Source organism: Cyprinus carpio, chromosome A17 (genome assembly GCF_018340385.1).
Source record: "Cyprinus carpio isolate SPL01 chromosome A17, ASM1834038v1, whole genome shotgun sequence".
Classification (NCBI taxonomy): domain Eukaryota; kingdom Metazoa; phylum Chordata; class Actinopteri; order Cypriniformes; family Cyprinidae; genus Cyprinus; species Cyprinus carpio.
Window position 1 is genome coordinate 3,387,615 of NC_056588.1, and position 15,365 is coordinate 3,402,979.

Here is a 15,365-nt window from a genome sequence, read left to right on the forward strand (position 1 = left end):
TTTTGTGTGTTTTTTTAATAAAAATGTATGTGTATATATATAAATCTATATCCTGTTGTTCTGGGATGCAGTAACTCCATCCTTATGATGTTCACACGCTTGTTGTATATTCTGGGCATTTTTAAGTCATTTTAGGTGCGTTTAAGAAAAACAGCACCTGTTAAGGAAGTAGCGGCCTGATGTAAATCACTGAACAGGATGTGGTGTAAAACCTGAAGGAAGTGGAAGTGGTACACCACTGCTAGTTGTTCTGATCCTCATAGGAAGTGATGTCTCATTTCCAGGAAATGTGAGAGAATTCTTTGTGAGAGTTTCGGTGTGACAGACATGAGGCTGTCTGATAGTTTGGCTGGACAGCTGACCGTCGAATTGTTAGAGGTCAGTAAGCCATGACTCTTTTCTCGGTCTGTCTGAAGTCAGGGCATATGGTGTCCAAAGATCAACCATGCGCTTTTAAAGCAGGATTATCTCCCTTTCTCTGACCGTTTGTCCTCTATCTCTTGTTTTGTGTGCGTTATGAAGGCTTAATGCACAACACTGACATCTTTGACTCTTTATTTATTAATATGTAGCTAATTGGTTTATGTGAAGTGTCTGGGAAATGTGTGCTTTGTCTGGAATGCTCTTAACAAAAAGATTTAAAGCCAGCTGGACACCATAAAGTGAGATGGACTTACTGACACTGAGCATTTTATTTTATTGATTTATTTTTTCACTCACCAATAGACAACAAGCTCTTTGTTTATATGTCCAGAACTGCTCATTTTTGTTGCCCATTTTTATTGTGAATAGCACTTAATTCTGAAAGTTTTGTGAACTGCAGGAAGGAGTTTTTTTCACATCTGTCTCTGTGGAAAGAGAAGATCAGGAAGAGAAAATAGCTGCTAGTAGTCATCACTGTAAGTGGCCTATTTGAGGAAGGGTTGGGGGAGATGTCTGCTGTTTTGTCCAGCCCTTTCCACTCGCGAGACTGACAAATAACAAATAGACGCAAGAGAAAGGAATGTTGGGTCATGCTAAAGGCCATCAGTGTTTACTGTTTACGCATTTATAGGGAAAATTGCAGGGTTTTAAGTACAGCTCATGACTTTGGACCGCCTAGCCATGGGAAACTGTTGCAGTTCATTCAGTGCTCTCTCTCTTTCTGGCAATGCGAATTCAACAGTGCTGTATTGACATGACAAATAGTTAGTTTTAGGGGTTTATTCAAATCAGCACAAGCACTAGTAATAGTGATGCTTGCCTTTGCAAACACATGTTCTGCAAAGTAAACGAAGAGTCTCTCTCACAATGTTAAGATAGTAGGGAATGTGTGGAATTCTGTCTCTCTCAGTATCTTGGCAGTATGAATCTCTTTTTCTGTAAACAGCAGCTCGTCTGATAAGAGTTTCCAGTGGTTTTGCCGTCATGCAGTGAGGTTGGCATCAGACGCTTGCCTTAATAGGGCATCACTTCCTTGCTTTTTTCTCCCAGGCTCCATCTTTATGAGGCTACTCCTTTCTGCATTCATATTTATTGATTTATTTTTTGTGCCAGTCCTTTTTTCTTTGTGGTTTCATCTTTTTTATTGATTTTCTTTTAGTTTCATTTTTTTTTTTAATGGTTTTTTTTCGTCATTTGGTTTTTGTCTTATTTTTTTTCTTTTTTTTTTCGTTTATTTTGAGTATTTTTATTTAGCAATGCTGAAAATGTTAATTGTTCAAAATAAACAGAAAAAGCAACACTGAAACGTATTTATGCATTCAATATTGGTGACTGTTTCATGCTCTCAGCAGCCAATAACTCACCACACAAAGACATGTTTATCCTCTTTTCAAGTGAACCCATATTTTAATGTAATTTGGGTCATATTTTAATTTACCTTGTGTAGCTTTTTTGCTGTTTTTCTAGAATACTGTCTATATGGGCCCACAATAAAAAGGTTGATGGATCTATTTATCTTGCTGTCCTATTGCTTGCATTTAGCATTGTTTTCGCCTCTTGTATCATTGACCCAATCAGAACAGACCTGCAGCCCTCATTTTTCGTTTCTTCACTCCTCCTCTTTAACCTGCCACTCTTCTCACTATGTAAGAACTCAGACAGCTCCTATGTGGCCTGTCAAAAAAACAAGATCCTTCACCTATTTACTGAGTTTACACTCTCTCTCTCCTCTGCACTTTAATGGGGCGCCTACTGCTGCCAAATTTGGGATACAGCATGCCAGATGTTACCCTTCAGCCAGACCCAGAAAGAGTGCATCTTATAATATTGTGAAATATTATTACAGTTTATAATAACTGTTTTTTTTTTTTTTTTTTTTTCTCAACAAGTAATTTATTTCTGTGATGCAAAGCTGAATTTTCAGCATCATTACTCCAGTATTCACATGATCCTTCAGATATCATTCTAATATACTGATTTGCTGCTCAAGAAACATGTATTATTATTATTATTATCATCAATGTTGAAAACAGTTGTGATTTTGTGGGAACCATGATTTTTTAATATTTATTTTTTTGTGTGTGTGATGAATGTAAAGCATTTATTTGAAATAGAAATCTTTTGTAACATTAAAAACACTTTTGATCAATTTACTGCATCCTTGTTGAATTAAAATATTCCTATTGTACTGACCCCAAATGATAGTTTGTATGGTGTATGTTAGTGATTATGGCAAAATAAACCTTGATAGGATGATCAGGCCCCTGATGTGTAGCAGTGTTTACTGTCTGACTGTGCATCAGTTTACATGACTGTTTTCTGAATCACTAAATAAAACATTACAAAACATTATAAATTATACAGTCATTAAATGAATATTTTGCTCCAGAATGCCATACTGGACCAGTCAGAATCATGTCCTTCAGAGAGCGTCTAATAAGTGTGTTGGAATGTTCTGTGGGTCAGAGCAGTTTTGGGCTTACTGAGAGAGAAAGAGAAGTTATTTTTAACACCCCAGCTCTGTTCCTCAGTGCTCACTGATGCTTTACTGTCTCTATCATTCTCACACATACAGTCACACACACTCACACACACACACACACACTCACACACACACACACACACACAGAGACAGACAGTCTTCCACCACCTGCCCATCTAGTGACCAGCTGCTGGCCCTCCTGTCTCTCTGTGCGTGTGTGTGTTAAAGAGACCCTGAGGACATAAACTGTTGCATGACCATTCACACACTAAGGTCATTTATAACTCTTCTCTGTACTGATTTCACATATTTCATTGCGATAAACAACATGAATTTGTTATTAGATGTGTTCAAGCTGCTTTGGAAAGTGTATCATGACTGAAAATGGGAGTTTCTTTTTTTTAAACACCGCTCCTTTGATGGTTGATTTGGTTTGGATGGAAACTTCAGCTCTTTAATGATGGCTGTTTCCATAGTGGGAGATGAGAAAATATAGTCTATAGGGATTCATTTCTTTCATTCTCTCTTGTTTGCTTCCAGCTCTTCCTAATAATTTCCTCTGAGTCTTTATTGACCACTGTTGACCAAATAAAGTTGGCCTGATACCAATAGCTTATACAATGAACATTATATTATATTGTATTATATTATTTTTGAAAAATGTAGATTTGAAACAGAAAGTTTTAAGTGAAATCAAGGATCAAAACGGCATGTTCAATAGAAAAGATTAGCTAAAAGTTAACTGTTTAGTACTTTAGTACTAAAAATAATAAATACTACTATTTAACTTGTATTCATATTATTTCTGAATTAACTAATATTTGTTTAGTACTGGCTAAAAAGGTGTGACTACTGGTATATTGTGCATAGTATACCTAAATTGTGTATGGTGGTTTATTGGCTTTTTTTGTTGTCGTAATGGTGGTTTGGAAGGGGCATTTGTAGTCTCTAACACAGCTGTGGCATCATGCGTCAACAGAGCAGGAAACCAGCACTAATCACATTCTAATGTTCTGCTTCCCAGCGTGTTTCTGTCAGGTCCTGTGTGCAGCATCCTTCATTTAAGAGGAAGACCCGGTTTGCTTTCATTTACTGGCTGAGAGGATGATGTTAGCTCCGGTGTTGTCAGGACGGGGGTTTAGTTCACCTGCTGTCAGGAGGGAAGTCGACCTGGGGTGCACACACGATTATGCCCATGTTGTTAGATCTGTCTCACTGGGTATTATTGATGTCATTGATATTATTGTGTTAAAAAGAGGAAACAATTAAAATCGCTTCTGTAAATTACTTAACAGATCGGTGTTATTTTAGTATTATTTATGAACTATTATAGTATTAATATTTTCATATTTATATTTTTAATTAGATTTTATTTTTTATATTATATTAGTATTTTCAGTTTTCTCTTTAATGTTATTTTTAGTTATTTAGTGTTGTTTTGTCATTTTTATTAGCTTTTTAAAAAATATATTTTTTAGATAGCTTAAATTTATTTGTTTCAGTAATTTTAGTACTTTAACTTAAGCCAAGACAACTTACATTTTTCATTTAATTTTTTTAATTTCATGATTTTTTTTCTTCTCCTTTTTTTATTTCAGCCTTGATTTAAGTTTTTATATCACCAGCGTTTTTGATAGTTTCAGTTAACAATAACAACACTATCAGACTCTTAATCCTAAAGATAGATCTATAGAATGAAGTACAATTCAGACAATGCAATTTATTCTAAGGTTTCAGTTTATTATAGTTTTAGTCATTTTAGTACTGCAAATTGAACTTATTTGTTTCAGTTAGACAACACTTCTAATTTTTGTTCTAATTTTTGTTTGTTTATTTTTAAGTTAAAGTTATTCTATTTATATTTAAATTTAATATATATATATATATATATATATATATATATATATATATTTATATATATATATATATATATATATATATATATGAAATATTGCAGCAGTGATATGTAATAGTTTTCAGTTAACAGTAGCAACACTGTATCAGACCCTTAAACATAATGATAATAAGCACTGGTCATTAAAAAATCTTTCATATCTTGAATATGAAGTACAATTAGGAAATGTATTGTATTTTCCTCTGTATTTTTCATGTTTTAACTAATGCTTTGCAGTCAGTTTTTCTTTGAGAATAGTTTTAGTATACTAACGTTGATTTGTAAATGTGCTTATGTTTTTCATTCGTCATAATTTTGATAGCTGGAGGTGAAACTGTATTTTTCAAGTGTCATCACCATTTTCCACTGATCCCAGAACAGACTCCAGGAGACCCTGAACTCGAGCACCAGATGAATCACGTTATTCAGTTGCATGTGAACGGTTCTGTTCTCCTGAGGCGGCCTCCCTTCACAGTAGCTCTGCCTCCGTGTAAAAGCAGCCGGAGTGGGGTGGAACAAATAAACACGGCCTCTAATGCGGCAGTCCAAACCAGTGCTGTGCCTGTACCCACACATGGGCCAAATCCACACATGTCCTCATCTGGGACAAATGTTAAGTTTCCGCTGCTGTATTAATGATAAAATCAGCGATCCTTTTCGTACAGCTTGTACAGACTCTTTAATGTGCCCAGAGAAGTTCCCTGTGAGGAAGTCTCCATGGCTCTCCAAACTTCCCGTGCTGATTTTTTTGGAAGAGTCCCCAGTTATGACTGTAAATTGTAGTAGACCATGAAAGTCTTTGTTTTCATTCCTCAGCTCTCAAATGGAGTCGCAGCAGGAGTGTTTTGAAGGGGACATTTCTTTGGAAAACGTTGCTTTTTTTATATGAAATACTCTATAGTTCACAACCCCAGTTCACCCTGAACGTTTATTGAAACTAAACTGCAGAAATGAGGCATTCAGAGATTGTCATGGCTGTGATGTCATACTCAATAGCACATTAAACCAATAGTTCACCAAAAAATGAAAATTGCAATCGTTTACTTGCGCCCTCCATGTGACTTTTTCTTCTAAATGTTTCACGCTGCATTTTTAACATACAATAAAAGCATATGGTGATCAGGAGCTAAAAGGACAGTAGTAGTAAAAGTAGTTTATATGACTTCAGTCACTTCTACAAAGTCTTTGTCCATTCAGAAAGATCGTATTATGCACTACCATTTAAAAGTTTGGGGTCTGTAAGGTTTTTTTTTTTTTTTTTTTTTTTTTTTTTTTTTTTTTTTATGTCTCTAAAGCTCACCAAAGCTGCATTTATTTGATCTAAAATAAAAACAGTAATATTGTGAAATATCATTACAATTAAATGTTACACTTTTTTTATTTGAATGTATTTTTAAATATAATTTATTCCTGTGATGCAAAGCTGAATTTTCAGCATCATTACTCCAGTCTTCAGAGTCACATGATCCTTCAGAAATTGTTGCAGCTCAAAAAACATTTCTTATCATTATCAATGTTGAAAACATTGTTGTGCTGGTTAATATTTTTGTGGAAACCATTTTTTCAGTTCAACAGAGCAGCATTTATTTGAAATAGAAATCTTTTGTAACATTATAAATGTCTTCACTGAAATTTTTTTATCGATTTAATACATCGTTGTTTAATAAAAGTGCTAATTTCTGTACTTACCACAAACTTTTGAATGATATTGTTGGTAATTTGCATATCATTATAGTATTGTAATATTAATAGTCGAAAAGCGCTATAGAGAAAACACACTGTTTAATTCTAAATGTCTAAAATAGGTTGGAAGATGGTCAGTGGAAAAATTAAATGGAATAATTATGATTTTTGTGAAAGTTTTACTAAAATCTCACCTAGACACAATGTGCTTACTTTCATGTAAATATCATGATTTTTTTTGTCTTAACTCGTTGGAATTTTTTTTGGGACAGGAAGGTTTTTTTGATGGCTTGGTTGCTATTTCTGTAGCAGTTTGTATTCAGTATGCACAGACTTATTTTTTTAAACTTCAGGAGTATAAAAAATATGATCCTTTTTTTTCTATAGCTTACTATCAAGTTTCCATTAATCTCTTAGCGCAACCTTGTTTTCATTATAAATTTTGCCGTGGCTGGCTGCCCATTGAACATTGTTACAGGATTCGGCAGCCGTTCGTGGGATATTGAAGGAAACTCACCTCACAAGCGTTGTCATAATTCATGTCTATACAAGGCACACGCAAACATTCACTCCGTCTTTATTACAGCTCAACGTCAAACTCCTGGATCAGATTTACTAGGGTTGAATGAGCAAGAGTATACAGGAGAATAAGAACCGTCTGTATTTCGCTCCCGCCGCGAGCGTGTTCTCTGACACTTCTTAAGATAAGCTGGAATGGAGACACGAACTTGCGACACATTGATTCCACTTTGTTTGTGCTTCTAGTGCCCCGTGGGCAGGTCACAGTCAGGGCAGCGAACACCTCTCAAACGCTATTAAAACTAATCCAGCCCTCCAAATGACAGGTTCAGATCTCTGACCTGTTTGTTTTTACTTCCTCCTATGAGAGCTGGGGGTTATGCGGAGTGGATGGAGGCTTTCTGTGACACAGAGCCTGTGTATTTCCAAAGTGTCTCTCTCTCAGGAATAGAGGTGATTTACAGGGCAGACACTGTCCCTACTGTGAAGTCCACCGTGAATTGGACTTGAAGTGGCTCTAAGGTTGTAAAATACAGTAGCAAGCCGCAACATGTCTCAAAAAGATTTTTGCTCCATGTAAACCAAATAAAATAACAGCAATATTTGCAATTACGTTAATGTGTTTTACTTAAAGGGTAAGTTCACCCAAAAGCCCATAAATTACTCACCCTCAAGTCATCCTAGGTGTATATGAGTTTCTTTTTTCGGACGAATCCAGTTTTTTTTTTTCACATTGTCTTTGATTTTTCAAGCTGTTTCATGGCAGTCAGCGGGTGTTGCAGTGCATCAGTCCAAAGAAAAATATCCATATTCAAAACGTAATAATCACTTTAATGTAGCTTGTGCTTACTGTTGCAAACTAAGCGGTTCCGGGAGCATGACGTATGAGGTCAGCGATGCGCATGCGCCGATGAGTCTCGTGAAAACGAACGTTCGTTAACAGGATCAAAGGAAGCAAAGTTTCCTTACTTTAGCAAAGTAAAACCAGTCTCCTCTTGGCTTATATTGAAGTCCTCCGACATTCTTCTTTACAAATCCTCATTTTGTACTTCTAATTAGCAATCGTTGTTTTGTTTTGATCTCTCCCAGCATTTCTGCGTTCGTCACTTCTGAGCAGCGCATGCGCAACGCTGACCTCCATACGTCATTCCCCCAGAACTGCTTCTTTGTACAACAGTGAGCGCAAGCTACATTAAAGTGATTATTACGTTTTGCATATGGATATTTTTCTTACAAAATGCATCGATTTGCTACAGAAGGCCTTTGTTCACCCCCCGGAGTTGTGTGCTTTTTTTTTTAACTTCTTTTGGACTGATGCATGCAACACCCGCTGAGTGCCATGAAACAGCTCGAAAGATCAAAGACAAATTTTAATATAAATCCAACTGGATTCGTCTGAAAGAACAAAGTCATTTACACCTTGGATGACTTGAGGGTGAGTAATTTATAGGCTAATTTTCATTTTTGGGTGAACTAACCCTTTAATCTGTGATTTATTGTGCATTCAAGATGTAATCCATGTGAGTGTTACCTGGGATTTGAATCCTTAACTTTGGCAGCTTTGAACAACAACTTCTAAATCAGTATTGTGTTAACATGTAAATCTTTTTGTATTAATCTGTCTTTCTGCTTTCTCTCTGACAGAGACATCAAGCCAGATAACATTCTGCTGGACGTGAACGGACACATTCGGCTCGCAGATTTCGGCTCCTGTCTTAAACTCACAGAGGACGGAACGGTTAGTATGTTAGCTGTTCGGATATCAGTGAATACACTGTACACCAGATTGTGCTGGTGGTCATATTTCACAGAAGCAGAAAACACAGTCATTAGGGATTGTTGTTTAGAGCTGATAGTGTGAACTGGGTCTCCTTATTTATACTGGAATGGCTCAGACAAATCTTAAAACTTGAACTGAAAGCTTTAGAACAGAAATGTGTTAACACAAGTCTCTACTTTACTTTTCCCTAATAAATCAGAGTTTGTAATGTTGTGATTTATCTTAGAAACTGGTTGGATTTGTTTCTTAGAGCTCATTACTGAAGAGTTGTTGATTTTTTTATTTATTTTTTTTTTTTACATACGTTTTTAAAGTGTGATGTAAGTTTCCAAATACTTCTTGGGGTCAGTTTCAGGTCTGGTTGTTTTCCCATAGTTTAGTTCACTTCCTGTCTAAATAATATTTGGCTCAATTACACTACCGTTCAAAAGTTTGGGGGTGGGAAGGTTTATTTGTTGTTGTTTTTTTAATTAAATTAATGCTTCAAAAGTGACAAAAGACATTCATAATTCTATTCCTCAGAGAATCCTGAGAAAAATGTATCATGGTTTCCACAAAAATATTAAGCAGCGCATGTTTTTTTTTTTTTTTTTTTTTTAAAATAAATGCAGCCTTTGTGACCCTAAGATAGATAATAATAATAAGAAAGAGTTAATAAAAAATATTTTACAAATCTTACCAGCCCCAAACTTTTGGATGGTCGTGTGTGTCAATCGGTCCTTTAAAAATAAATCCATAGTTTCAATGCATGTTACAAAAGGAGTTTTAGGTCACCTGACAAATTTCACTTAGTGCTTGGAAATTAAATTCGAAAATCTGTTAATGAAACTGGGCTCCAGCTCTATCCTCCAGGCACATTGTTTTAATATGAAATAATGGGACACCCTTGGTTTGAAAGGCGGTTTATGATCAGAGTTGATTTCACACATCTTCGAAGCAGGGGTGAGTATTTCATCTGATATGTGCTGCTGTTTTCTGGCATGTCGCAGATAGCTCGGCAGGATATCCCCCCGACTTCTGACAAGAGCAGCGTGAGTGTGGTCTCTGCGTGTTCGCACGTGTGTTGCCTAACTCTCTTCACATGTCCGTGTGTTTTCAAGTGTGTGTCACTGCCAGCGAGAGCAGCTAATTTACTGCCTCACTTCCACAAATTCTTCCAGCTGCACACATCTGCCACGGGCTGCATTACAGACGGTTTCCACCCGCTCAGCCGCCTTGAACCCGGGCCAGGAAGCTCCAGTCATCCCCCCGTTCATTAGTGGTCTCTAGTGATACCTCTCTCTCTTTTTCTCTCTCAGTGCGGTCTGTGTTCTGAGAGGTCCTTGTGTATCTGAATACTTTTGACCGTCATGTTCCCCTAAGCCACGCCCACCTCTGCTGGCTGCAACCAATGTGATGGCTTGAGTCATTCATTTGCATTTTATAGTGATGAGTGTTGTGCCAAAAAAAAAAAAACAATACACATTTCCAGGGATTACTTTGTTTGCAACCTTGTTCACTGACAGGATGTGGTGTGATCTGATCTGCTCAGACAGACACCGAACGCCTCTCTGTTTCTGATCTCAACATGCCAGGTCCTGAATTCTCCTGCAGTCTTAATAACAAACGCCACAATAAATATACAAATCTCACGAAACCTGTCAGGAATATATCCGTTCACATGTCATGACAAAATTAAAATAATTTTTTTTTTTTTGAAAATTAAATTAAAACGTGTGTGTGTGTGTATATGTATGTATGTATGTATGTGTGTGTATGTGTGTATATATATATATATATATATATATATATATATATATATATATATATATATGTATATATATATATATATATATGTATATGTATATATATATATATATATATATATATGTATATATACATATATATGTATATGTATATATATATCTATATATATATAAACCCCTTTACATAAAGATTTCTTTTATGCAAAATATAAAATTTTCTATTACTACCTTCTTTTTTGTGTAATATGACCTGAACATGTACTTGACGGGTTTATGAGATTCACCCAAATGAATTGCATTGTTTAAAAAAACAACGACAACAAAAACAACTATATATATAGTTTTTTTATTATTATTATTATTTTCCTTTTTTTTTTTTTTTTTTTTTTTTTTTTTTTTTTTTGGTCAGTTTTTTTTTTTTTTTTTTTTTTCTTTTTTTTTTTTTTTTTGAAAATAATTATAGTTTAAAGACAATTAGACAGATCTTTAAAAGGTAGCCAGACTCTTAACTAAATGGCAAAAATTTATTTATTAATCATATCAATTTCTGTGAAAAAGTGAATTTTTCTTACATAAAGTCTCTGTGAGTGAGTGTACAGAATATACGTGAAAAATAGCAGAACATGACAGCATTTTAGTACAGACTTTAAGACATGAATGAGAGGAAACATTGCAAATATGAAGACATATAATGCATGAGGACTGTAGAGCACATGTCAATAGGCAAACAAAGCCTATTGCCTAAACTGTAAAGTGTAAATTCAAAGATCGGATTAAATCTTGTTGGATTAAGAAGATGTGTTCCAGTTTCCTCCTGTCAAACTTTCCAGCATGTCCATTTTCTGTTCTCACAGGTGCAATCCTCTGTCGCTGTGGGTACTCCAGACTACATCTCTCCTGAGATCCTGCAGGCCATGGAGGACGGGAAAGGGAAATATGGGCCGGAATGTGACTGGTGGTCACTGGGGGTCTGCATGTATGAGATGCTGTACGGGGAAACTCCTTTCTATGCGGAGTCCCTGGTGGAAACGTATGGCAAGATTATGAACCACAAGGTACAGAGCCATAGCAGTATTATTTTAAAACAATAATCTATGCACTGCAGTGATTTAAAACAATTTTTATTTTGTTATTATAATGTTATATGGTTAATTATATTATTTATATTAAAAGTCATGTAGTATCATCATGAAAACCTAACACACAAAACACAATTTAAGCAATTTTTCTAATATTGTGTTTCACGCAGGAGCGGTTCCAGTTCCCTGCTCATGTGACGGACGTATCTGAAAATGCCAAAGACCTGATCCGCAGACTCATCTGCTGCAGAGAGCACAGGCTGGGTCAGAACGGCATTGAAGATTTCAAACAGCACCCTTTCTTTTCCGGCATTGACTGGCAAAACATCCGCAACTGTGACGCCCCCTACATCCCTGAAGTCAGCAGCCCATCTGACACGTCAAACTTTGACGTGGATGACGACTGCCTCAAGAACACGGTAGTATATTGCACTTTTGTTTCAGACCTACAGTACAGGTCAAAAGTTTGGAAACATTACTATTTTTAATGTTTTTGAAAGAAGTTTCTTCTGCTCATCAAGCCTGCATTTATTTGATCAAAAATACAGAAAAAAATGTAATATTGTGATTATTATTACAATTTAAAATAATTGTTTTTACATTTATTATACTTTAAATTATCATTTATTTCTTTGATGCAAAAGCTGAATTTTTTAGGATCATTATCACATGATCCTTTAGAAATCATTCTAATATGATGATTCATTATCAAAGTTGGAAACAGTTCTGCTGCTTAATATTTTTTCAGAACATGTGATACTTTTTTAGGATACTTTGATGAATACAAAGTAAAAAAAAAAAAAAAAAAAAAAAAGGAAGCTATGTTTTTAAAATATAAATATTTTGTAATAACAATTTACACTACGGGTCAGTAATTATTTTTTTCTTTCTTTTTTTGAAATAAAATCAATACTTTTATTCAGCAAGGATGTGTTAAATTGATAAAAAGTGATAGTAAAGAAAATATATTAATTAGAATATATATTATTAGATTTTTTTTTTATTTGAAATAAATGCAGTTCTTTTTTAACCTTTTATTCATCAAATATATTAGACAGCAGAACTGTTTCCAACACTCATAATAAATCAGAAATATTAGAATGATTTCTAAATGATCATGTGATAGACTGGATGTTACATGTGACCCTGAAGGCTGGAGTAAATGATGCTGAAAATTCAGCATTGCATCACAGGAATAAATTATTTTTTTTTAAGTATATTCAAATAGAAAACTATTATTTTAAGTTGTAAAATATTTCACAATATTACTGTTTTTTTCTGTATTTTTGATCAAAATAAATGCAGGCTTGATGACCAGAAGAGACTTCTTTCAAAAACATTAAAAATGGTAATGTTTCCAAACTTTTGACCTGTACTGTACATTAATAAGATCACTCATTGCTGGGTTCGAACCCAAAGCCTTTGGTTTATCAACCCAGAACTTTTAACATAGTGCTTCAGCTGCAAGTTAAGATCCCTGCTCTGTTTTAGGAGACAATGCCGCCTCCTTCCCACACCGCCTTCTCAGGACACCATCTCCCATTTGTAGGATTTACCTACACCAGCAGCTGGTAAGATATTACTGTCAAACTCATCATGCTAAAGATGCAGGTTCAAATCCGGCCTGCATGGTGTTGCAATCCTGTTCCCTCTCTATTTAACCCTTCTGGTGTTTTCCAGTCAGTTTGACTCGCATTCGATTTTCAAACAGCTTGAGACACTATTTATTCCACTACTTATCAACACATAGATGTGTTTTGGAAAGACTGTACAAATTTTGTTGGTTGAGCTTCACAGTCAAAAAAAAAAAAGAAATCTGTTAAAGGCTGTTTTTTTTAATTTTTTTATTTTTCCAATTACTAAATTATTGCACCACTGTAGTGTAAGCAGTGTGATAAAATATGTGTGTCAAATTGACACCTAACACAATAGAAATAGATGGGAATTATTAAATTTATCTGACAAGCTACAGTAGAGGTTTTCTGTTTTTACATGAATCAAAATTGCATTGAAACCAACAGAAAAGCTTAACCCAGTTTTAAAACACAGGATAGTTAAAACAAAAACCAGTCATGAGTCTCCGTTGTGATCATTTGACCCTCTGTTCTCCTGCAGTACTCTGTCTGACCGTGGTTGCCTGCGGGAGTCTGCGGCACCTGCACAAATGGATGTGTCCGTGCAGCGCGGCCTGGAGGACAGTCTGGCCACTGAGGCGTACGAACGGAGGATCCGCCGTCTGGAGCAGGAGAAGCTGGAGCTCAGTCGCAAACTACAAGGTGTCTGTCATGACTTACATGACTTGTGTCCTTTTAGGTTATTTTCTGTGGGAACAATCCCACAAAGTTAGCTCTCTTCCTGGCTGACAGCTGAAATCTCTTCTGCTCTTCAGAGTCTACAAAAACGGTTCAGGCTCTGCAATACTCCAGCGGGGACGGACCTGCTTCCTCCAACAGAGAAGTTGAGATCCGTGGACTGAAGGAGGAGTTAGAAATGCTAAGGAAACAGATCGCAGGTAATCTCAAGCACTAGATATCACACAAATGTCTCATGTAACCAGACATTAGTTTTGACCAAGATTTGTTTTTTACATGATGTTGACAGTTGTGTTTCAATTGAAATAAAAAAACGTACAATATTCCTGCTCTATCTCATTATTGTTTGTGCTTCTGGCTTATATTCTTGTCTCTCTACTCCTCTTCTCCCCTTTCAGATACAGGACAGGTGGAGCAGCAGTTAGAACAGGCCAGTTCTGCCCGCAGAGATCTGGAGGACTCCTCCAAACAGATCCGATCTCTGGAGAAACAGCTCAAGAGCATGAAGCAGGAGAGAGATGACCTGCAGAAGGTACAACTTTAACTGCAGCTTCACATAAGCAACGCCTCTCATTGGCAAAGTGCCTTGCTGCAGAGATTTGTTTGACAGTGCTGGATAATTAATCAAAAGTCAAAATCGTGGTATGGCTCAGTGTGGTTAACAAATGGCAATGGTTGCAATTGAATAAAATAAATACATGTGCTTTGCTTGTTTCAAATTAAACCCATACTTGTATTGAAAAGTGCTTACTAACGAAAGTTCAAATATACACACACACACACACACACATATATACCATTATATAAAATAACAATTCAATGGTTTAACATTTGAAAATGAAAAATGATGAAAGCCATTAATATTAGTATTGTAATTTAATAGTTGTAATGTAAAATAATTATTATAATACTATTTTTCGTCTGTTGGCTTGCTTTATTAAACAACATCAACTGCAATATAATAAAAGACTCAAATGTTCAATAATTAAATAGATAGCAATAATCACATGTTGGTATGAAAGTGTGTTTAATTCTTAAAATTATAAAAAAAAATTTAATCTAATGTGTTATTATGATAATTTATAATTAATAAATAATTTAAATGTAAGTATTTAATTGATAAATTGCTTTTATATAATATTATTTTGTTTTAACTTGTTTGTCTACAGGGTCTGCAGGAATCCTCAGAGAAGTTGAAGACTCAAGGGAAGGAGCTGAAGGAGGCGGACAGCCAGAGGAAACTGGCCATTCAGGAGTTTGCAGAGGTGAGCGAGAAGGTGACGGAGCTGCGGTCACACAAGCAGCGGCTCTCCCGACAGCTCCGGGACAAAGAGGAGGAGATGGATTCCCTCAATCAGAAGGTGGAGGCGCTGCGGATAGAAGTGCGCAAAGCCGAGCGGGCCAAGAAAGAGGTTAGTGTGGAGGAGAACAGCTGATCGCAGGAGTGT

The 15,365-nt window shown here is 35.7% G+C and overlaps 1 protein-coding gene across 2 annotated transcripts in view; it reads left to right on the top strand.

Annotated features, from left to right (window-relative positions):
- Positions 1–15,365, top strand: part of LOC109053094 (serine/threonine-protein kinase MRCK alpha-like) — a 53,175-nt gene that overhangs the window by 18,169 nt on the left and 19,641 nt on the right. For both annotated transcript variants that reach the window (XM_042773563.1, XM_042773564.1), the window contains exons 6-13: positions 8,646–8,739; positions 11,381–11,581; positions 11,776–12,024; positions 13,097–13,176; positions 13,721–13,881; positions 13,995–14,117; positions 14,316–14,449; positions 15,087–15,329. In XM_042773563.1, coding sequence (XP_042629497.1) covers positions 8,646–8,739; positions 11,381–11,581; positions 11,776–12,024; positions 13,097–13,176; positions 13,721–13,881; positions 13,995–14,117; positions 14,316–14,449; positions 15,087–15,329 — 1,285 coding nt within the window. The remainder of the gene's footprint in view (positions 1–8,645; positions 8,740–11,380; positions 11,582–11,775; positions 12,025–13,096; positions 13,177–13,720; positions 13,882–13,994; positions 14,118–14,315; positions 14,450–15,086; positions 15,330–15,365) is intronic.